Raw genomic sequence first — 24,619 nt, 5'->3', positions numbered from 1 at the left:
ATGATGTCAGCAATGACATCAACACCTCTTATTATTTTCTTTATTTATTTTTTCATCCAAGCTCCAAAATAATTAAATAATATATCCATCTCGATCGTCTCGTCGAGCTCTTGGCAATGATGCCATCCAACTTGGCATTTGGAATTGCTTGTGATGATGATATATTTTGTACAATAATTGCACATACTCTCCATTATGCCATTTTATGTATATTTCGATATTTCCCGCAAAATAAGTTCAAAGCACCAAAACTCTAATAGAGTTTCATTCCGAAAAGCAATGAAAAAAGCCAATAATGCATTGAACAATATATATATACCCTGTTTATTCAAAGAGAGATTGGTGCTGCTGAAGTAAGTGCAATTTGATTATGTTGACACAAGTTCTGAGGAGCAAAAGAAAATGAAAATGAAAGAATAAAGAAATGGAGAAGGAAAACAGAAAAGAAAGAAGAAAAGGAACAAGAAAAATAAAAATGCTCCTTAGTACTTGAAACTTCATGATTATCTACATGATGGAATAGGGTAAAGGTCTGAAGTTCACTTAGGTTCAAGAGTATTGTATTCATTTTATTTGTGGTATGTTCTTTATTGCTAGTTTATATTTCATGATGAGTAGCGGGTCACAACTTGAACTTTAAACACTTAAGAGAGCAACGTGTCTTGTTATGTATAACTGAGTGCAGGGATGGCATCGAAGGGCAACATTGATTTCCTGATTAAGCAAGTATCCTGGACTTGTTTGAGGATGAGCATGGTTTAAGCATGGGAGGATTGTTGGCACTCGTTGTTGCTACCTTTTTAGTGCTATTTAAATGGGGTTTTTGGATTAATTATTACACTAACCCACCACTTGGCACGTGAAATAACCCCATATTCACATATGTGTTGTATTTTGGACTATGTTGCAAAATGGTAGGAAATACGACATAAACAGGCGACTTCTGTACAAGCTCGATTTAGACCTAGACTTTGGATAACACAAGCATCCTACACAAGAAAGACGAGCACCAACGGAGCCTAGAAGAGGGTGGGCCGATCGGCCCATAGGCTGATCAGCTTGGCATGTTTCACCCTCGAAATGCATCCACGTTTGATGGACCATGATTCCAGAGGACTTAGGGTGCGAAGCATGTTATGATTTGGCAAGTTAATCTCGTGGTTAAGCTAAATCAACCTCAAGATTGTAAAGTCAAAAGGCCCATAGAAGCAACAGACCTTGCACATGCCATATCTTCCTCATCCGGACTCTGATTGGGGTGAAATTAGTGTCTACACTAGAAAGATCTACAACTTTCGTATCGAAGGTTCGAGCATGTGAGGTGGGCAAGGTGGGGAAATCGACTAGGCTGATCGTCCAAGTACTTTCCTTGCCATGATCGACGTACCCTTCAATCCACGACATCTGTAGGCTATATATATCATCATTCTCCATCGGCATGCACATCCATTCACTAGAAGTTGGCGAAACAAAGGGATACACACCATAGGGAGCTGAGGGGGTTGCCGCAAGTCTTTAGAGATGTCTAGGAGATAGCTTAGGCTAAATCCTAGCCAACATGGCCTCCCTGCGCGGTTGTGCCATGGCGGAGTTTAGAAGCTAGTAGTGGATCATCGATGGTATGTACTCGAATGTAATGATCTAATATATCTATTATGTGAGCAATGTTCTTCATGTCATCCGATCTGTTAACGACTCAATGCCTCCTTTTATGCTTTCTATCTATCATGAATATGTTTGTTCCTTAGTCTAATTCTATATTAGACTAGATAGCATGCCTCATGTAATCATGGAGATTAGATCTGGTATGTTGACCCTTCATGATGCTCAGACACGTTCACTTGTGTTTGTGCCCTAAACTACCTAGATTGATAGGGGGATCGTGACACGGTCTACTTCCGTCTAAGGTGCGGGTTTTGGGAGGTTGACTGGAGATAGTAGTTTAAAGATTGCTTTGGATGAGATGTATGATGTGCTTGCTTATTGGCTGGAGATGCAACTAGAAGGATATAGCTTTTGTTACCTTGGTTATGTTATCTCATATGTATCTGTGGATGTGGTCAACCTGTGTTCTTATCACTTATCTTTACATCAGGTTTACCCCCTCATATGTAATCAATGCTTCATGTTAGGATTGATCCGTTAGACTAGATAGAAAATCCTAGCAGTTCGCTATTGATCCACGGATTGATAAACCTTGAATGAAATACTCTAAGGGAAAAGCTACGATGATTTGTGCGCTTGCGGTTTACAAACTGGCGCGCTAACTGTCGCCAACACGGTCACCAAAACTACAGTCACTGAATGATTTGTTGCACCTTAGTGTGCACCACCGAATGAATCAATGGTCCAACTCCAGCTAGCCATTGAGCCACGGACGCTCTAACCACATGCATCACCGACTGATTCGATGATGCGCCTTGAATGTCACCGAATGGATCGGTGACGCACCGTTGTCTTCCTTTGCCAACCATCACCGGCTCAATCGCTGCTACAGTTTACTATGCCCTCCGTATGAATTGGGGAGGCCACAAATATTCTCCAAAAGTTCTAGAGCCAATCGTGAGCTAAGCCGATCACACCAACTCATTCAGTGGTGATCCACTATATCCACCGAATGTGTTGGTGCACACAATACACGTCCTTAGCCTTTATGCTGTTCTTCATGTCATCGAGTGATTCGATTATCTTGCCAATGGTCACTGTATCATAGTGGAATGTATCGGTGCACATGTCCAGCAAGATTCGCTTCAAGTCTTCGCGTGTCTTTGTCTTAGCTTCAATACCATCATTTGTCATCGGATTCTTCTAAGCCTTTCTTTTTATTCTCATTTTCATAGCTTTGGAGTTCATCCTTGGGACCTACAAAATACCTACAAAGGTATATCTTGTAAACACATTAGTCCCAATGACTATGTTGACATTAATCACCAAAATCATTATGGCCAAGGGCGATTCTGACAATAGTTAGAGGCCCTAGGATCAAGTTGAGGCAAGGTTTTGTGGATCAATATATTTGACTCCACTTTGGAAGATTCCAACACAGGTAGGAAGGAAAAGTGGTGCTATATTTGAATCCATGCACCTGAAACTTCTGCCTCATACAGGTTAGAGGCCCTTATGGAATAATTGATGGGTAGTGTCAATCACAATGCCCTATTCAATCCAGGTGCCTGAGCTGGTGAAAAAGATCATCAAGTTGAAGGTGCAAGGCCTCACCGGCATTAGTGTGGGTATAGTTGGATGAAGCGCCGTATCAATCCACTACAGAGGCGCGAGACCATTGGCTTCGAGTTTCTTGGAGCAGATGACCCGTCCTAAATAAGCCGGGATGAAATAATGAGAAGGATCGACAAGTTCTTGCACGGGGCTCATGAAGTCCCTTAAAGAAGCCAATGCAACAACTATTTTTTTAAAAAAAATTGGTTTATATTTTGATAAATTTTGAATCCGTTCTCTTAAATTTTTTAAATAGTCAACGAAAATTGTTGAAGGTGGTTTTTTTTGAAATGTTAATACATATTTCTTAAAAATGTTGAATTTATTATTTCGTTGATTTTTTCATAAAATGTTGAATTTAGATATCTAATTTGAGACTCATAGAATTTAAAATCATAATGCTTATATAGCTTCTACAAGTTATATACGAGCCCCCTCACCCCCCTCACGGCGACACCAAAATGCACCCCATCCCTCCGTGCCTCCTTCCCTCACGTTACATGGGTCCCATTCATCAGCATCCTCGTTCCTCTTTGCTAGCTGGTGCTCCTGATCGAGACCGCCTCCGCCATTCTTGACCACGGGAAGCTCGAATCGAGCTCATTCCGACGTGGCCAGACCCACCTCCATGCTCCACTCCTCTCTGCCATCAATTCCCACACGTTTCTAGCTCCTCTTTATCTTGCGGCAAATGGCTCTAAATGCCATTAATTTTGCAAATGATTCCTGGTATTCGAGTTTATGAAGCCAAATCGTGGGCACAAATAAGGTCACAAGTCAGAATTCGTGTAGCCAACTATGAAGTACGTACTAGTGCACAAAACTGATGATGCCAAAGTAAATAAGCTCCCGTGCTATATATTTCTACAAATCATTATTGCCTCAAAGGGGAGAAAACGAAAAATAAAAAATGAGAAGAACAATAACGATATGCATAATTACGGGGGGGAAATGTAGAACTCCAGCACCATTTTTGACCCAGCAGTGACGAACTGACGACAAGTCACGCCCCGATCTTGTCGAGGCTGTCGGAGACGGCCTTCATCCTTGGCCGGCGCTCCGGGTCCGCCTCGACGCACCCGAGCGCGACGTGGAACGCCGCGATCACCTCCTTCCGCGCGCCGGCGTCCCGCAGCACGGCTTCGTCGGCCAGCTCCGACAGCGGCCGCGCCTCCTCGAACCCCCGCCGCACCCACCTCACGAGCTCCGGGGCCTCCTGCTGCTCGCCGCCGTGCCCCGGCAAGAAGGACGCCGACGACGACGACGACGCGGACGGCGAGCCGTGCTCGGGCGCCTTCCCCGTGAGCAACTCGAGAATCACGACGCCGAACGAGTACACGTCGGACTTCTGGCTCGGCGGCCGCGCGCCCGGCCCCGCCGGCGCGCGTGCCTCGGGGGCGCGGTACGCCGCGCCGGACCTGTCCGCCGCCAGGGCGGCGGGCCTGGCGTAGGGCAGCGCGCCGCCCATGATGCCGCCGGAGCCCGCGACGGAGTAGACGTCGGTGCAGCCGGCGATGGTGAGGAGGCGCGCGAGCCCGAAGTCGGCGACGAGCGCGTTGTAGTCGGCGTCGAGCAGGATGTTGGAGGGCTTGACCTCGCCGTGGACGAACCGGCGCGGGCTGCACTCGTGGAGGTGCGCCAGCCCGCGCGCCGCGCCCTTGGCGATCCGCAGCCGCAGTGACCATGACAGGCTTGGCTGCCCGGACCGGCCTGCACAGACCATGCGTGACAGTGGTTAGTGGATTGGAGCTCTTTCTGTTTTCTTTCTTTTTTGATTGATGATGAAAAAATTATAGTAGTTGAGTGCGTATGGGATAAAATAGATCATTCTGAATTTCTGATGGTTATAAAATTATTAATTAACAATTCATGATCATGAACATGTTGCTGTGTCCTTGAAATTCCATCAAATTAATACGGACGAACATTTACGTACCTTATTAGAATCCAAATGAAACGGATTAATTTAAGTGTCTCAGAACCCAAATAAAATATGAAGAAATGTCATTGGGCGCATGATAATAGCCTGGTTAACAGAAATCACATGGAAAAGTACAAAGGGAAGTGATTCCCAATTTAGAGTGTGCAACTTTTGAGTTCTTTTGTTCTTATTTTGGCGGCTCTGTTCGTTTCAGCTTATCAGTCGGCTTATCAGCCACCGAATAATATTTTTCTCTCACAACAAATCAGCCGTTTCAGCTTTTCAACCGGCTTATAAGTCCAGCCGAACAGGCCTATATATAATCTAAGGTTCTTCCTTCAAACACCCAGGAGTGCCAGGTATCGTTGGCTACCGTAAGTGAGAAAAATTGAGTGTTCAGAGACTTTGTTTCTCCAATAAGAAAGTACCAACCGAGCAACTGTGAATAAGGTAACAAATAACAAGAAATTCCCTCAAAAAAAGTAACATTAACAAAATATCTCGCGCGCTCTGAGCCTCCGAGGAACAACATCTATCTCAACAAATGTACAGTAGGCCTGTATGTTGAAATATATGGGCTTGGCCCATTTATTTAATTCAACTAAAACAATTAAAAGCCCAATAACAAATGCTAGGGAGATATGTGTTTAGTCCCACATGGGTATTTTAGGAAGATCTCAATGGACTTAAAAGGTGGACTCTTTGTACATCATTTGTGAAGTTGATGAAAGAGATTACGTTCCGCACGCGCGCGCTCATCTTGCTGAGGCCGTGTCGAGACGATCTTCTCCCTCTTCAGTTTTCTATGCGCTTTCTGCATCTCCATCGCTAGCACCGTGTGCACAGGACTGTTGAGAGCAGAGCCTCCGGAACCTCGCTTGCTACTAAGATCCTGCTCGAGATACGCAGGCGATAAGGTTTTTAGGGAGCGTTGAACGCGATTGCTCGCTCCCGGTTCGGCTACTTCATCTACATCCTGGTGGTCGTTCGCTGCTGTTCGACTACTTCGTCTACTTCCCGAAGGCCATTCGTGGGACTGCACTGCATCGACTCCTCACGGCATCAAATTTGTACAACTACATTGACTGAGGGCATTCCACGATTCATATAACTAATCCAGATGGTAATGGCGCATCCGGTGCCTCCGCCACTGGCCCCGTCCCAGGGTACATCCTGAATCTCCTTTGGTTATGTTTGTTCTTATTGATTAGAAGATTAAACTTGGACACTGGCACATATTATTCTATCACCGAGTCACTCAACATATTCATGATAATATTTTATGTGTTTAATTTTGGAATTAAAATGTACCGAAATATGCCTAGATTTGTAACAATCCAAAAACCTTATAATGTTGATAAGCTTTCGATATCTAGCTTTGCTACGTCAATTAAACCAAATGTGTTTGATGGTTCCAACTACAAGCGTGGGCGTGAGAGACTTACGTTATGGTTGACGGCCATGAACGTTATGCTTGTCGCAGACGGAAAGCCCGAGGGCACTACCTCAGAGGATGGGAGTGCCTTCGACTGTGCTGATAGCTTTTTTCGTGGTGCCATCATAAGTGTTCTAGCTGAAAACATTGTTGACACGTACCTCTCGCTGCCAAATGGCAAAGTAATGTGGGATACTCTTGAGGCTAAGTATGGAGTTTCTGATGCTAGTAGTGAGTTGTATGTCATGGGGCAGTTCCTTGACTACAAGATGGTTGAAGACCGTCCTGTAGTAGAACAAGCCCATGAGGTTCAGGCGCTAGCAAAAGATCTTAAAGACTGCAGCAAAGAGGCTCCATGTGTGTTACCCGACAAGTTTGTGGCCGGAGCTATTATCTCTAAGCTGCCATCTTCTTGAAGGGATTTTGCTACTTCTCTAAAACACAATAGGCAAGAGTTCAGCATCACTGATCTCATTGGGACTCTTGATGTTGAAGAGAAGGCAAGAGCAAAAGACACACGAGGGAAAGGAATTGTTGGAGTTTCAAGCACCAAATTTGTTCAGAAGAACAATTCCAATCCACAAAGGAAGAGGAAGAAGCCACCGCAGAACCAAGCGAAGACTAAACAGACAACTGCACCGGCTAAGAAGAAGAAGAAGAAGAAGAAGAAGAAGAAGAAGAAGAAGAAGAAGAAGAAGAAGAAGAAGAAGAAGAAGAAGAAGAAGAGAGTTTGCTTTGTGTGTGAGAGTCCGAATCACTTTGCTTCACAGTGTCCAAATCACAAAGGCAGGAAGTCTACCAACATGGTTATAAGCGAGTCTGGAGGAACATCGGGGTATGATAATTTATTACCTATAGTTCTTTCATTATGTTACTCACCCGAGTGGTGGATTGACACCAGGACTAATATCTATGTGTGTGCTGATATCTCCTTGTTCTCTTCTTACCAGGTTAGAGGGACTGGCTCCTTGTTAATGGGAAACAGATCACATGCGCGTGTTCTTGGTGCTGGTATGGTCAATCTGAAGCTTACTTCAGGAAACATCGTGCAATTGAAGAACGTGCAGCATGTCCCCACTATCAAGAAGAATCTAGTTAGCGGATCTCTACTATGTAGGGATGGTTTTAAATTAGTCTTTGAGTCCAAATGCATTCTGTCCAAATTTGGTATTTTCATTGCAAAAGGTTATGATAGAGGAGGCTTATTCTGCTTTTCTTTGTCTGATGATTGTAACAAAGTTATGAACAACATTGTTAATATTGATGAATCAAATGTTTGGCATTCGAGACTTTGTCACATTAATTTTGGTTGTATGACGCGCTTAGCTAATTTGAGTTTAATTCCAAAATTTACCTCTGTCAAAAATTCTAAATGTCATATTTGTGTTGAATCAAAATAAACTCACAAGCCTCACAAGGCTGCGGAGGTAAGGAACTTGTCACCTTTAGAATTAATTCATTCCGATCTGTGTGAAATGAATGGCGTGTTGACAAAAGGTAGTAAAAATATTTCATGACTTTGATAGACAACTGCACTAGATTTTGTTACATCTATTTGTTGAAGTCAAAAGATGAAGCATTGCATTACTTTAAAATCTATAAAGCTGAAGTAGAAAATCAACTTGAGAGAAAGATCAAATGAATTAGGTCGGATCGTGGTGGCGAGTATTTCTCAAATTTTTTTACTTTATTCTGCAGGGAACATGGTATTATTCATGAGAGAACACCTCCCTATTCACCTCAGTCAAATGGGGTTGCCGAAAGAAAGAACCGCACTCTAACTAATTTAGTTAACGCTATGTTAGATACAGCTGGACTTTCCAAGAAATGGTGGGGTGAGGCTATATTGACTGCTTGTCATGTCCTAAATCGTGTTCCTACAAAGAATAAACAAATACCATTCGAGGAATGGGAGAAGAAGGGCTAACACTTTCTTACTTACGTACTTGGGGTTGTTTGGCAAAGGTTAGTGTGCCGATAACTAAGAAACGTAAGCTTGGACCTAAAACTGTGGATTGTGTCTTTCTAGGTTATGCTATTCACAGTGTTGGTTATAGATTTTTGTAGTAAAATCTGAAGTACCTGACTTGCATGTTGGTATAATAATGGAGTCCAGAGATGCTATATTTTTTGAGAATATTTTTCTTATGAGAGATAAGACAAGTTCATCTAATGATGTGATAGAACACAGTGAGCCTACACTTGTGGAAAATCTTGAGGAGGATAATAATGAAGCTCCCAGAAAGAGCAAGATACAAAGGACTGAAAAGTCTTTTGATGATGATTTCATTGTATACCTCGTGGATGACACCCCTAAAACCATTGAAGAGGCATCCTCATCTTCCAATGCTAACTATTGGAAGGAAGAAGTAAGGAGTGAAATGGATTCTATTATGTCTAATGGAACTTGGGAAGTCGTTGAACGTCCTTATGGATGCAAACCCGTAGGATGCACGTGAATGTTCAAGAAGAAGCTTAGGCCTGATGGTATTATTGAAAAGTATAAGGCGAGGCTTGTGGCTAAGGGCTATACTCAAATAGAAGGAGAAGACTTCTTTAATACTTATTCACCCGTTGCTCGATTGACCACAATTTGAGTGTTACTTTCCTTAGCAACCTCTTATGGTCTTCTTGTTTATCAAATGAATGTTAAGACAACTTTCCTAAATGGAGAGTTGGAGGAGGAGATCTATATGGATCAGCTAGAAGGGTTTGTAGCAAAATGTCAAGAAGAAATGGTGTGTAAGTTGTTAAAATCTTTGTATGGCCTCAAGAAAGCTCCTAAGAAATGGCATGAGAAGTTTGATAAAACTCTTACGTCTGCTGGCTTTGTTGAGAATGAAGTTGACAAGTGTGTGTACTATCATTTTGGTGGGGGTGAATGAGTGATAATGTGCTTGTATGTCGATGACATACTGATTTTTGGGACAAGTCTTAATGTGATTAAGGAAGTCAAGGATTTTTTATCTCAAAACTTTGAGATGAAAGATTTGGGAGAGGCTAATGTTATCCTTAATATAAAACTAGTAAGAGAAGGTGATGGTGGGGTTACACTCTTGCAATCCCATTATGTGGAAAAAATTCTAAGTCGCTTTGGTTATAGTGACTGCAAATTTGTTTCAACACCTTATGATGCTAGTGTAATTTTAAAGAAAAGTAAAAGGATAATGAGAGATTAGCTGAGATACTCTCAAATTATTGGTTCGCTTATGTACTTGGCTAGTGCTACAAGGCCTGACATCTCGTTTGCTATGACCAAACTAAGCCGGTTTGTTTCGAATCCGGGAGATGATCATTGGCATGCTATAGAGAGAGTGATGCACTATCTAAAAGGCACTGTGGACTACGGGATTCACTATACTGGTCACCCAAGGATACTAGAGGGGTATAGTGATTCAAATTGAATCTCTGATGCTGATGAGATAAAAGCCATAAGTGGATATGTATTCACACTTGGAGGTGGCGCTATTTCCTAGAAGTCTTGCAAGCAAACCATCTTAACGAGGTCAACAATAGAAGCAGAACTCTGTTGAGGCTAAGTGGCTTTGTGAATTCCTAATGGTCTTGCCGATAGTTGAAAAACTGATACTGGCAATTCTAATCAACTGTGACAATCAAACTGTGATCGTCAAGGTGAACAGTTCAAAGGATAACATGAAGTTATCAAGGCATGTCAAGAGGCGGTTGAAATCTGTCAGAAAATTGAGAAACTCCGGAGTTATAGCTTTGGACTATGTTCAAACTGCTAACAATCTGGCAGATCAATTCACAAAGGGTCTTTCACGAAATATGATAGACAATGCATCTATGGAATTGGGCTTGAGACCCACGTGAGTTATTCTATAGTGGTAACCTATTCTATGTGATCGGATATCCCGTGAAGTAGAATGGTGAAATTTTGACTGAGAGAAGAGAACCTTTGAATAGGCTCATTCCAGTGAAAGGTGCATTTCTCTTCAATCTTGTATGGTAGGTTGGTTTATACCTTAATGTGTTCCAAGTGGCCTATTTGAAACAAGGGAGTTGTTTCTTTGAAGCAAAGATGTTGTCCTACAGAACATCTTTTTAGGAATACACCTATATGAGTCTGACTACTGGTCATAGTCTATGAGATGTGGGTGATCTCTAGAAACTCATGAAAGGCCTGGAGTATAATTTATAAGCTCCAAACCGCGGGGATGCTTTCGCAGCCTAATATCAGTGAAGGGTTTTGGTCAAACTTGTTTGCACAAGACTGTCAATTCAAGGCATAGTCCATTGAACAGTTGTGAATAAGTGTAGCATTAGCTCTAGATGGAAGTTCAACTTAACAGTCTCCTTCAAATACTGGTATATCAAAGATTACACTAGATCTAAGAGCATTTCTAGTGTGGCTTGAAATTCTTGGTGGGGATTGTTGGAATATATGGGCTTGGCCCATTTATTTATTTCAACTAAAAGAATTAAAAGCTCACTAATAAATGCTAGAGAGCTATGTGTTTAGTCCCACATGGGTATTTCAGGAGGCTCTCAATCGACTTAAAAGATGAACTCTTTGTACACCGTTTGTGAAGTTGATAAAAGAGATTGGCATGCAACACGCGCGCGTGCTCGTTCGCCAGGTCGGGCGTGGGCTGGCGGCGTGGGCGTGGGCGAGTCGTGTCGAGACGAGATGAGCAATGCGACGGATTGATTGCCATTGATGTGCTGTGCTGACTGCTAGGCGTCCAGGTTCATCCCCCTGTTCACCTGCTCGCCTATATAAGATGTCCCTCCTCCTCCTCCTAGAGATACACCAACAGGTATTCCTTTCAAGGCCGTTCGACTATTTCGACTACTTTCCGAAGACCGTTCGTGGGACTACACTGCATCGACTCTTCACGGCATCGAATTTGTACGACTACATCGACTGAGGCCATTCCACGATTAGTATGACTAATTCAGATGGTAACGGCGCAATCCGGTGCCTCCGTTACTGGCCCCACCCCAGCTTACATCCTGAATCTCCTTTGGTTATGTTTGTTCTTATTTGCAGATTAAACTTGAACACTGGTACATATTATTCTGTTATCGAGTCACTCAATATATTATCATGATAATATTTTACATGTTTAATTTTGAAATTAAAATATGCCTAAATTTCTAACACTGTAGTGCCACGACGTGTGGCTCAAAACAGTTAAGGCGTTGGGTGGAGAACTTTTATGCCCTAAAAAAAGCTCAGGCCACATGCTTTGCACTAATGAACACTCCAACTACTGTGATGGATCGATTTAAGGCAGTGTTAGCTGGAGATGATTGGGGTGGGAACAAAAGTAGGTACTTCATCACTACGGCCATGAATACGAACACGTGGCGACCACAATATTAACTCGCAAACTACAGCAACAGTATAGCAGCACGTGCATGTATATGCATCTAAGCATCTTGTTGTTTATCAAGCAGCATGCATGGTAATCCTATGGACTCCCTGCAAATAGAAGGATCCCAGTAAAACCATGCACGGTCAGAGACCTAATCAGTAGGGACTCTTCCGTGTTGTACCACACGCCGGGCAGAAAGCTGCTCCTTGATGCCGAGGCTGCCCTGTCTCCCCACAAGGGCAGGAAGCACCCTGCCTCCGATCATTGTAGAACTGCCGTGTTTCTCACAGGCATAAAGCTTCTAACTGCACGGACATGACATGATCACTTTTTACAAGCAAGTACTACTGGGGTACTACAATGTGGTGCTCAAAGACGGTCTTTTTTTCTCCCCTAGAGGGTTAACGTACCTAAGCTTTAGCCTTTAGAGACATGCACGTCCCTTTTGTCAAAAAGGTTGACGTATACTGATTACCGGCTGAGCACCGTGAGAAAAGCAGCGACGAGCTTCTTCCCTCTTTCTTTATGATAAGTTTATTACGTGATTTATCTACTCACAACTCTTATCAAATGAACACTGTTCTTGTTCATCGCCGCCACTCCTCAGGCACTGCTTTTCCCTCCGGGAACCTTTTGTTTGCTCCCATCACCACTTTTTGGAGGCTCCGGCCCGAGGATTTTTTTATTTTAACCTTTTTAATCCAAAATTTTATCAATAACTCCTCCCAATCTATATTTCCAAGCCAAACTCTATGGCGCGACTAATAATTGAATCACATTGCATGCAATGGTGTGACCAATATACCATGATAGCATAAACAAAAATCGAGTATAATGTGGAGCTGACGTGGCGAGCTAGTGACGCCAAACCATTTTGGCAGTCACGCTATACAAGATGCCGTGACCAGCTCTTTGAGCTGCTAGCTGCCTGCCTGTACTCTTAAGTGCATAAAAATACATATCACTTTGCCTATTTCGTTCCCTCATTTTAATTAGCTAATAACTTTTTAAAATCGCTAAACTCGACAAGTATATAATCGCTAAACTCGACAAGTATATTCTATAGAGTGCATACGTTCCATTTTCAGTGTTTGCACTCCAAAATATGGTGTGGAAATTTGGAAATCCAATTTCTAAATAGGCTAAGTGTTATTAGTTGTACCTATAGAGATCAAAACCAAGCGACGGAAACTTTGACTCAGTTATCTGTCCATGCTCCAAGGCCCTAATACACGTCATTTGTAGACATCTCACGGTGTTTGTTTGGTTTTTTCTTTTATCTTTTTGGGGGATTATTTTGTGTTCTTAACTTGGAAGGAAATCATATTTATTACTTGTAAATCGTAATTAAGAGTTAAAGTGGATTAAGTTGGTATGAATAATCTTTCTGAATTTTGATTCATTAGTGTGAATCATACATGTATTTGAATGGTTGTTGTTGGTTCGTACTGGGAAACATAATTTATGTGGCCGAGCTTGACCGAGCCAAGCCAAAACTAGCTTTTTTTCCTCATTTTGTTAACGAGCCGAATGGAGCTAGCTCGTTTACACAACAAGCCGCATTGAGTTGAGCTGAGCCGGCCCGTTAACCAACTCCATGTCTAGACGCATGCTGCACATACGCATTTGTCAAGCAAACATCGTCCAAGCTCTCGCTATCTTTCTAAGGTGACGGCTACAGTTTAGGTAGCTAGGTAGCAGATTGGATTCCTTGAGCTCGAGTGCGTGAGAGGCTTACAACGGGGTGCTCCTAAGCTTGTATTGTGTTGTGTGTGTGTGTCCGTGGCGGCTGCCCATCCATCAACCCCTGTCGTGGTGGAAAGGGCATGCGACATGCGCCCCTTCACGCATGAGAGTTGGCATGCTACCGCTCGGTCAATGGCGGCCGCCATGCGGTTGGGGCTGCCCTTCCCGACCTCCCGCCAAGAGGTCAGGTAGCATTCTCTAGCCGGTGCACGTACCAGGACCCCTTGTGGCCCGCTTCCTAGACGTGGTTTGGTGTTGGGGTGGGCGAGACTGTACCGCCCAACCCTTGACGCGGACGCGTCGGTGGGTAGGTGCGCAGGGTCATGCTCATAGCGCGTCATACCGGTCATGATGGCTCCCCTCCTCGAGGCCGTGTGGGATCGGTCCTTTGGGTGAGGCGTCAGAGGGAGGTCCACCGAGGGAGGTCGGAGGGGTGCCACGTGTCCCATCCATCCCTGAGGTCGGAGAGCAGGCCCTCGGGAGTCGCTCCCCTAGGGGTACCCGTGGCTCAGGTACCCGTCACAATGACATGCAGGTCCCACCTCCATTGTTTATGGAAGATGTAGGTTAAATTCTTGCGTGAGCACTAAGATATTAAGACCCCTTCTGGAAATCTTCATAATTACATGTGTTAGTTTATCTGAATCAGTAGCTCTCTCGATCACCAGCTATAAAAACATTAACTCGAAATAATATCATAGCAACAATTTACTATGACATGACGATGACGCTATCGTCACGGAGTCTCCGCAAAATAAAGCCACCAATAACTCCTATGTTCCACCCATATTATATCTACACTAGCTCCATATTGTATATGGATGACAACAACCAACACAGTTTAATCAGAGGATATGTGCCAATCTTATTTCTTGTCTTCTTTTGTTTCACGAAGTAAGCTCACGATTAAAATCTTTAGTATCAGTAAACTCCTTCCTAAGACCCCTCAATTTTAGTTAGAACTGGAGTTCATCTGTTCAATAACACTTAACCTATTTTGAAATTAGATTTTTCATTTTCTACACCATGTTTTAGAGTGAAAACACGTAAAATGGAACATGTACACTATATATTATACTTGCCAAGTTTAAAGAATTTAAAAGGTCATTGGCTAGTTAAAACAGAGAACCGAATAAGGCTAAATAAATTGAAATTTTGTGCACTTGAACAAGCCAGCAACCTCGCTGTTGCTTGTCACGCTGGAATGCACGGCATGGCTAGCGCCGCCTCACTTGGACACGTACGCGCCACGTGGAAATCAATTTTGTGTTACATTTTAGTATAGATTGGGAGGGGTTAGTTATAAAATTTTAGATTAAAAGGGGTTAAAACTAAAAAAATCCAAGAGTCCAGACCTGCCTCCGCGACTGCAAGATGATTGCTTCCGGGCCATGGCCCTACACCAATACAGTAGTGAGCCCAAAAGGAGTCGGCACAGACACAGCTGCCTTTCGGCTTCCCCTGTTCCTGGGTCAGCCGGTGGACGGACAAGACCACCTTTACCCCAGTTCCGTTCGGTCCTGGAGCCCTTAATTCTGGGTGTTTTGTTCCTATCAATGCCTAGAAACTGCAGTTACCCACAGCATGCTAAATGGCCATTTTCCCTGAAGTGTTAGCATGATCCGCCGACCAAAGCCTGGCCGAATTCGTTCAGCGAACCAGCAGGAACAGGATGGAGACAGGGACACTGCCGGCTGAGCCAGGGCAGAGAGGACAGAGTGAGTGAGCGACCAGTGGACCATCGGCGCTGCATGCAGCGGGTTGGACGCGAGCCAGCGCGTCAGCGCCCAAACATTTGCGCGTATGGGAAGGGAGGGAGGGAGGGCTCGCCGTGGTCCACCGCATGGACGCTCCCGGCTGGCCGGTTTGGATGCTTTCAGCGGAGTCTCGCGGCGGTACCAGCACCGGATGAAGACCTATCCGTGTGCGTGGCTCTCGTGACGACCTTGTTGCTGCAGGTGGCCGGTCAATATATGAGAGAGAGCAGCTGGGCTTGTAGCCCGGTGGTAGCTCTCCAAGGGTGGAGGCTCACCGGCGGGGCTTCGAAACCCCGTCCTGCACTTGGCCTCCGAGAAGGCCGTGCAAGGGTGCGCTATTAAGAGAGAGAGCACTTGACGGATGCCAGTGGTATCTCAAACCTTCGATCAAAGCCAACTGGGAGGATGTACTAATCCATTGTTCAAGGGAGCATAGTGTTAAGTATGTAACACCCAGTGCTAGCAGCATGGAAAAGCAGCTTCGAAAAGTGTTGGTAGCTGATAAAAATGGAGAACTATTGCTCAACCAAATATAATTGTGCACGCGTGTAAGCTGCTTTCCCCTCTCAGGCTCTCACAGTCTCACTAATCTCCTCTGCCTTTTCCTCCCTACCTTTTCCCGCGCACCAGAACTTTTCCAAGAGGCTCTAGAGTCTAAACCAGGCCGGCAAGATTTTTTTTTTATGAAACCAGGCCGGCAAGATTGTAGACCAGGCCTACATCTGCTTGATTTCTGGCCGAAAGGAACGAGGGCAGCTGCTTTTTTTTTGGCTTCCCCAGTTCCCCTGTTTCTTGGTCAGTCGAAGGACGTACATCCCTTTGGCTGTTTTGCACGTTTTTTACAGTATATCTAGAAAACTGCAGTTAACCAGGCCATTACCCATACTCCATATCGATCGAGTCTATATGGTCCCCAATTTTCTGCGTCCCCTATTCACATTAAAACGGAGCACCATTCTCAGGGATAGGAACAGAATGGCGACACCGACTCTTACTTGGCGATGCCCAAATCCCAAACATTAGCAGAGGCTCGAGCACCGTGGTCCATAACCACTCCCGCCTGTTTTGGAAGCTTTAATTTTAACATAACGCCATGGCTCTGTCCCTCGCTCGACCCCATGTCTATTTGTTTCGCACTGCTGACAGGTGACCTCCCAAGTCCCACACCGTCGACTATTTGGTTGGCACCGGCGCAATATTTGTTTGTTACCCGTTCTAGCGTTGCATCGCTCTCAATCTCTGCTGCCATACTTCCAACCCATGCTACGCGTGAGATCAACCAGTGCCATCTGCCATGTGCAATGATGTGCTTCTTTCGCCTCTTGGCATTCCCACTCCCAACAAAAAAGACCTATCGAGGTTTTTTTTTAGAAATAGGAGGGTTGCCTCCTACTAATTATATTTATATTTAAGAGGACAAGAGATCAAAAAGACAATAGGTGTTCTCCTATCTTGTGTTGGTTCCATAGTTAGTCGAAATCATGACTCTATAAGCTCCGATTTTACAACTTCAGGATCATGATTAAAGGTCTTTGTTCTATGATTCTACTTGATAGAATGCATCTTCTACTGTTCTATTCCCTCCGTACTAAATTATAGATCGTTTTGACTTTTCTAAATGTATAGTTTTTGTTATTCATCTAGATATATGTAAATACGTGACAAAAGCTAATGTATTAAAAAAACAATCAAAACGACCTATAATTTGAAATGGAGGGAGTACAATTTATATTGAAGATTTCGTATAATTACAATCTTATTTAAAGAGCATCGATTTAGAATCTACAATTTTAATATTGTTAGTTTGGTTCTTGGGCCTACTTTGTTCGACGAATTAAGTCATCAATATATGTAGTTTCTCTTGGCTTCACCCAAAAAAAGGTCCAAGGTGGCAAAAGGTATGATGAATAAAACTAGGTAGCATGGGACCATTGTGACGGAAATCATGGATTCACGTGTTCTTCCAATAACCGTCGTTCACCATTGTAAGTTGGGGCCGGGCCTTTGCTAGCTTCGAGTGAAATTGTCCGGTTCCTAACAGGAGATGAGTAGATGACCACGTCCTCCACCCACGGCCATGGATTTGTCTCCATCGATCGTAATGGAGAAGCCAAATATGTACAGCCACGCTTCCATTTGTTCGCGTCTGCCGCGAGCTGCCGACGTTCTAGGCAGGACCCCAAGCCGACGTGGCTTGCCCATCCGTGCCACTGACAGGTGGGCCCGACGGCCCGACGAGCGCAAGGAAACAGAGGGGGTTTCAAAGCAGAGCAACCGGGATGAAGGCGAGAGGGCAGGGGCACTCACCGCGCAGCGCCGCGGCGAGGTTGCCGTTGTTGACGAAATCGGTGACGACGAGCTTCTCGTCAGCGGACCAGTAGTATGCGCGCAGGCGCACGACGTTGGGGTGGCGCACCCGCCCGACGGCGCCGGCCTCCGCTGCGAACTCCCGGTACCGCTCCGGCGCGGCGGCGCCGCCGCCGAGCCGGCGCACGGCCACGGGCGTCGTCCCGTTACCCACCACCACCTTGTACACGATCCCCTTCCCGCCCTTCCCCAGCACGTACGCCGAGGAGCGGAGCAGCTCGTCCAGCTCCATCTTGAACCCCTTGTCGATCGCCACCAGCTCGCCGCCGACGTCCCCTGCTCCGGAGTTACCGCCGCCGCCGCTGCACTTGCCGTCTCCGCCGCCGTCGTCGTCGGAGCAGTCCGAGGACGAGTCCGTGCACGCGTCGGCACGCATGCACGGGCACGGGCATTGGCCGCGCCCTTCCTCCTCGTCATCGCCGCCGCCGCCCTTGTCCTTGGCATTGTCTGCGGCTCGGCGCCGGTCGCGGACCTTCCAGTACACGTAGACCGCGACGACGCCGATGAGCGCGACGCCCGCCGCGTCGGCGACCGAGATGAGCACGATGAGGCTCGTCCTGATCGGCTGCCGGGCGCCTCCGGACGCTGCGGCCGAGGACGACGGGGCCGGCGGGGACAATGAGGACGAAGCCGACGGGGCCGCGGCGCGGCAGGGTACCTGGAGCGGGAAGCCGCAGAGCCCCGGGTTGTTGAGGAACGCGGTGGGGCCCTGGCTGGCGAGCGACCCCGACTGCGGGATCTCGCCGGAGAGGTTGTTGAAGCGGAGGTCGAGCGTGACGGTGGCCGGCAGCCGCCCGAGCTCCGCCGGCACCCCACCGGAGAGGTGGTTGCGTGACAGGTTCAGCGTGCCGGCGAGCGCGGGTAGCTTCCCGAGCTCCGCGGGGATGGCGCCGGAGAAGTTATTGCCCGACAAATCCAGCATCTGCAGCCCCGCCATCCCCGTCCACACCCCCGCCGGCACGCTCCCGGAGAACCCATTGTCGGCAAGGAGCAGCCGCTGCAGCTGCCCGCACCGCGCGAGCTCCGGCGGCAGCGCGCCGCCCAGCGTGTTCCGGGACAGGTCGAGGTTCTGCAGCCGCGGGAGCGCGCACAGCGCGGCGGCGGGGAGCGGGCCCGTGAGGCGGTTGTCGTAGAGGAAGAGGGAGCGGAGGGAGGTGGCGTTGGCGAGCGCGGGCGGTACGGCGCCCGAGAGCCGGTTACCGTGGAGGTTGAGGCGGCGGAGGAACGGGAGGGAGCCGAGCTCGGAGGGGAGGTGGCCGGACAGGTTCTTCGCCGCGACGGCCACGCCGACGACGCGCGGGCCGGAGGAGGAGGTGTTGGCGCAGGTGACGCCCACCCAGCGGCAGGGGTCGGCGTCGGCGTCGGACCAGGTGGAGAGCGTGGAGGACGGATCGTCCGTCACCGCCGACTTCAACGCCAGAAGAGCCAGCCCGTCCGCCGACAGCGCGTTCGCCGCCGGCGGCGGGAGCGCGAGGAGGAGGGGGAGGAGGATTCCGAGCAAGTGCGGTGAGCTCCTCATCTGTCTGAATCTGATTGCCCTTGGCCCCGTTCGCCTCTGCGATTGGTTGGTTCCGTGCTCTGCCCTGGCTGCGCTGCCGGTGCCAGGTAACCGTAGTGGCTTTCTGTGTCTAGAGAGGTGATGGCGGGAGTTAGTGAGTGAGGGAGGGTGGTGCAATGATAATCGTGTCACTACGTAGTGAGAGGGTGAGACCGGGGAAGAAGAACCCAGCATTTAAGGGTTTGAGCGGCATTATCGACAATCATGTGGACCGACCGGCATCAATTAAGCTAACACAGGAATGCTTGCTCGCGCCACCACTGTGCATCAATCACCGCACGCGTGCTGCTAGCGTCGCTGCATGATTGTTTTGTTTCCTTTCCCCCCCCCTCGCGCCCCATGGCAGGTGGACCCCACAGGCCTCGGTCAGAGGCTGGGTTGGTGGTGGCTAGTGTGCAGGTGAAGGATGCTGGCGGTACTGCAGCTTGCCTAGCGATAGGCTTTCGTTCTCTAGAGGGCCAGGGGATTCATGCATGGCCGTGGCCAAGGTAGCGAGGTGGTGGTTAGAGCAGCTCCAGTGACCGAACCGAACACACCGGGGGCCTGTTTGGCTCACGATAGGTCAAATTTTAGTCCATGTTACATCAAATGTATGATGTAAACATAAGCTAACTACAAAACTAACTGCACAGATGGAGGCTAATTCAGGAGACGAATCTATTAAGCCTAATTAGTCCATGATTTGATAATGTGGTGCACAGTAACCATTTGTTAATGATGAATTAATTATGCTTAATAGATTTTTCTCGCTAATTAGCTTAGGATTTCTGCAATTAATTTTATAATTAGATTATGTTTATTTTTTCTAATTAGCATCCGAACATTCGATTTGATAAGAGCTAAACTTTAATTCCAGTATCCAAACAGCTCTTGAGCATGCCACAGGCAAAAAAAAAAATCGATATTTGCAGACGGTTCGAACCAGCAGCGCCACTCTGATTAAAATATTCCACCAAGAGAACTGGACAGCTGGCGTCTCGCGCAGCCCATGCAGCTCAATCATCCTACAATTCCGATTTTTTTATTGTTTGCTCCCAGCCAGCAGTCGAATACAGCGCTGGAGCTCTCGAACCAAAGTCCACCAAAGCTATGTGTGTCAGTTTGGTTCGCTGTAGCACTGGAGCTGCTCTTACGAGTGTGATTGGCGGGGGAGGGGCCCGGGTCTGGTGGTTGCATGCGCGAGAAGGAAGACGGCATGCGGCGGCAGGGGAGACTGGGAAAGGGAGTGCGCCCGGTGGAGGGGAGTAGAAGGGACGCAAAGCTGAGGTGGAGCGTGAGCTGTGTGAGGAAAGTCTAGCGCGTGGTGTGCGCGCGAGAGGTGGCGGGAATGATGATGGGGCCAGCCGTTGCGGTTGCGAATCCCCTGCGCGTTCTGCATGCTGAGTGCCTTGTTTGGTGCCTGTTTTGCTGCCGCGTGCCGCCGGTGAAGACGTACGCTGCTGATCGGTTCCAGTCTCAAGCCAGAATATTGTGGGGAAGGATCGGAGGGCTTTGAGAAACTTGTTCAAATGAGTTTTTAAAACTCATTTAAATTATTTTCTGCACAGTTTCTTTAAAACATCCCTTATTTATCTAGATCCTAATAAGGCACGTCACAAAAAGAAAAAAAAAGAAGATAAGAAGCTAGTATAGCCGAAGAGGAATTTCGCCGGCCCCCATATCTTCGAAGCAACACCAAACATTCGTCGAGACACGGTTCAGTGCTACATGCTCCAGCATTGTGGCCTTTGTTTATTGTCGGCGCGCATTGATGACGAGTAAGAGCAACTTCCCTAAAATTATATATTGGGGGTTCTTTAAAAAAAATTCCCCAAAAAATATATCAATCCACAGCAGATCGCTAATAAATAGCCCCCAGTATTTTAAAACAGGCCACGTCATCGTATTGGGCCCATCGGAAGGGACACGCGAGCGTGCGGGAATCAGGATTGGGGGAGGAATGCCAACGCTAAAATATACGCGGTGGTAGGCTGTTTTTAGCGTTGCTAAAAAATTGGGGAAGGTTGGGTGGACTGTTGGAGTTCGTTTTTTCTCCTTTTTCGTAAAAAGATATTAAGGTAAGATTAGCAGCCTCTTGAAGTTGCTCTTCGCATCGACGATTCTTGTTTAGCCGAGGCAAGATACGAGGTAACAGTTTCGAGCTAGCGTAGCATCGCGTGTTACCCAAAAGGCCATATTCACCGCGTGTACGGACACTTGATTTCTAAAGGAAATATGGGAATTCTGCTCCAGCAACGACTTGAGCGGAGGCTCGTGTACTTCAATAACGAAAGAAACTCCTGTTTCTTTTTTGTTTGTTTCTTCCTCTCGAGAAGACATGCCCACAAACGGCGTAAACAAGTTCAGAAGGAAGATGGATCGTTCATGCATTCAGAAAGGAGTAAAAAAACCGGGGAGTATGAACAAATACTCCAGTTTGGAGTGCCACCTCTGACCTGAAAACTTGCGGCGATTCTATCAGGCCAACATTAGTGCCACGTAGTTTTTCTTAAAGGCATGCTGTTACGAACCTCAGTTCTAGTGCATCCTCAAAAGAAAAAAAAAGGTCGGTTCCAGTGAAAAAGCAAAGAATCCATTTCAAAGTTTCTTGATTTTTTTTAAAAAATCGAAGTTTCTTTACAGATTTCTTTCAATTCCTGACAGCTTCGAATTTTCTTTACAAATTTGTCAAAGCCATCATTGTGAGTGCAGTTGCTTTCATCAACCAATATCCTTCACAAAATCAGATATGGCTACTCATGCACCACTACGGGGTGTTTGGGAGGAGGGGGTTAAATTTTAGCCCCCGTCACATCGAATGTTTGGAGATTAATTAGGAGTATTAAACCTAAACTAATTACAAAACTAATTACACAACCTCTCGGCTAAATCACGAGACGAATCTATTAAGCCTAATTAGTCCATGATTTGATAATGTGGTGCTACAGTAACCATTCACTAATGATGGATTAATTAGGCTTAATAGATTCGTCTCGCAATTTAGCCTAAGAGTTCTGCAATTAGTTTTGTAATTAGCTTATGTTTAATCCTCCTAATTAGTATTTGAACATCCGATGTGACAGGGCTAAAGTTTAGCTTCTGGTATCCAAACACCCCCTACATGTAGCTACCTAGGACTCCCAAGTCCCAACTATTATCTGACAATCGAGAACTAACAGGCACATGCATCATTCGAGATAAAGAGTAAGCTGACAGCAACACAAGTGTAAACTGCCAGCAATCCATCTCATCAGGAGGCAGAAAAATAAAAGTCACGCAAGTGGCACATCAATTGCATTATCTGTAACAGTCGATGGAGAGGAAGGAGCAACGGAAAACCTACATCTGTGCAATGTGCTTTGTGATCCTTACATGTCTTCGCCATAATATATCATCGCCTTCAACATCACGTATTGGATGGGTCCTTAACGGTAGTTGAAGATCGACGACAGATTGTCATGCAAGCTATTAACTGACAGGCATCTCAAGTGATATTTACATCACAAGCACCACCATTTTGACAAAGATCAAATTTGAACTAATACAGGATATACCATGTAAAAGTGGCCAACACCGGCATGCTTACAATTGACAAATGCTATGCACAATTTTGACCGACCTGTGACGTTTCATGCACTAATATATGGGTAGGAACTTATTAGTTGAGTAAATATACTCCAAACCAAGTATTAGGAAGTACATGTGTATTTTAGGATGTATTTATCCTTTCCTTGTACACTTGATGTATTTCTTTGTACACTTGATGTATTTCTTGTACTCCAAGCCATATTGGCTATATATATAGAGGTCACCCCCCTCATTAGGGTGTGTGGTGTTTTTCCATCTACTTCTCTATATGGTATCATGAGATTAAGATCGTGGGCCTCCTCTCCCTGCACCTTCCCCCTGCTCCGCGCAACCCTAGGCGGTGCCCCCCCTCCCCGACCGGCTTCCCCCCTGGTCGTGCGCCATGTCCTCCCCCGACTCTTCTGAGTCCGGCGACACCACCGCTGCTACTGCTAATCCTGTGCCGCCTCCTGGACCGCCCCTTGCTGCCAACGGCGGTGCATCTGTGCTGCCACCTGCCACCGGCGGCTCCTCTGGCGGTGTACCCCAAGCTCCTCTTGCCGGCGACGTGCCCGGCAACAGCGGCGGTGGCTTCATCGTGTACCCGATGCCACCATCTTCGTCAATTCTCACGTCCCTGTGACGCTGACGATGAAGTCCAACGCCTACTCCTGATGGGCGTCCTTCAAGTCTATGTGCGGCAAGTTCGGCCTCAAGTCGCACATCGATGGCATGGTGGCGCCCCGACCCCAGGACCCCGACTGAGATCAAGCGGATTGCTGCGTCCGCTCCAGGTTCTTCGACTCCGTCGACGACTCTGTCCTCGACCTCGCCATGACCGACGACGATCAGACCGCTCGGGATCTTTGGCTCGCCATCGAGGACCTCTTTCGTGCCAACAAGCAGTCCCGGGCGATCTTCCTCAACCACGACTTCCACTCCATGACGTAAGGTGATTCCTCCATCGCCGAGTACTACAGCCGCATGAAGACCCTCGCCGATACCCTCCGCGACGTCGGCCATCCCGTTCAGGACTCCCAGCTTGTCCTGAACCTCCTCCACGGCCTCAACCCGCGCTTCTCCAACACCGCCGACGACATCGCCAACTCCTCCGCCGGCTTCCCATCCTTCGCCCAGGCACGGGTGAAGAGTCCCCATATCAGCGGAGACTAAATGTGATACAAATATCAGTCCCAGGAGGCTGATAACTCATTTATTCAATAGATGGTTCATAAACCGTACAACTCCCAAGGGAGCGGGCACGAAAGCCACACCGAAATGATAAGTAAATCAACAATAGTAGCGAGCCAAGCTACTATCAAGAGATAGCACTCAGGACTACACGGCAGCGGAAGCATTCTGCAAAGGCCAACACCATAGGCAGCGTTGGATGCGAAAGCGACCTTCTACTCGAAATCCTCGGTGATGAAGTCCGGGTCTTCCTCTGGAGCAACAAAACAAGGATGAGTACAAAAGTACTCAACAAGTCCAACCCCATCCACGGAGGGGGATACAATAAAGAATATGCATAGGATATATCAAGGAGAAGGCTCGGGTTTATTTGCCATAAAGCTAGGTTTTCCAACACATGTAGGGGTTCATTTTCAAAAGGGGTTTTCACAAAGCATTTTCTTTAGTAACCGAATCAATAAGAGGGGTTGATCCTACACAAAGGATCCAAGTTTTAATACTACTGGACTCCCCGTCCACAGTAGCTCACGGCACAAC

The 24,619-nt window shown here is 46.7% G+C and overlaps 1 protein-coding gene across 1 annotated transcript; it reads right to left on the bottom strand.

Moving 5' to 3' along the window:
* Positions 1–3,926: 3,926 nt before the first annotated feature.
* On the bottom strand, positions 3,927–19,675 carry LOC117833432 (receptor protein kinase-like protein ZAR1). The gene is made up of 2 exons (XM_034712908.2): positions 17,728–19,675; positions 3,927–4,929 (listed from the first exon to the last, which is right to left on the bottom strand). Exons 1-2 carry the CDS (start codon positions 19,517–19,519, stop codon positions 4,223–4,225), a joined length of 2,499 nt encoding a protein of 832 aa, XP_034568799.1. The 5' UTR covers positions 19,520–19,675; the 3' UTR covers positions 3,927–4,222.
* Between the last annotated feature and the right edge of the window lie 4,944 nt (positions 19,676–24,619).

This window comes from Setaria viridis, chromosome 8 (assembly GCF_005286985.2).
Source record: "Setaria viridis chromosome 8, Setaria_viridis_v4.0, whole genome shotgun sequence".
Taxonomy (NCBI): Eukaryota; Viridiplantae; Streptophyta; class Magnoliopsida; order Poales; family Poaceae; genus Setaria; species Setaria viridis.
The sequence above is the reverse complement of the archived record's forward strand: the minus strand, read 5'-3'. Positions and strand labels throughout refer to the sequence as shown.

Bases quoted from the DNA above. Each gene is read 5' to 3' on its own strand.
- LOC117833432 (XM_034712908.2), bottom strand. From the start codon at position 19,519: ATGCTGGGTTCTTCTTCCCCGGTCTCACCCTCTCACTACGTAGTGACA. The intron at 4,930-17,727 runs GTGAGTGCCCCT...TGGTCTGTGCAG, and splicing joins CCTCGCCGCGGCGCTGCGCG to GCCGGTCCGGGCAGCCAAGC.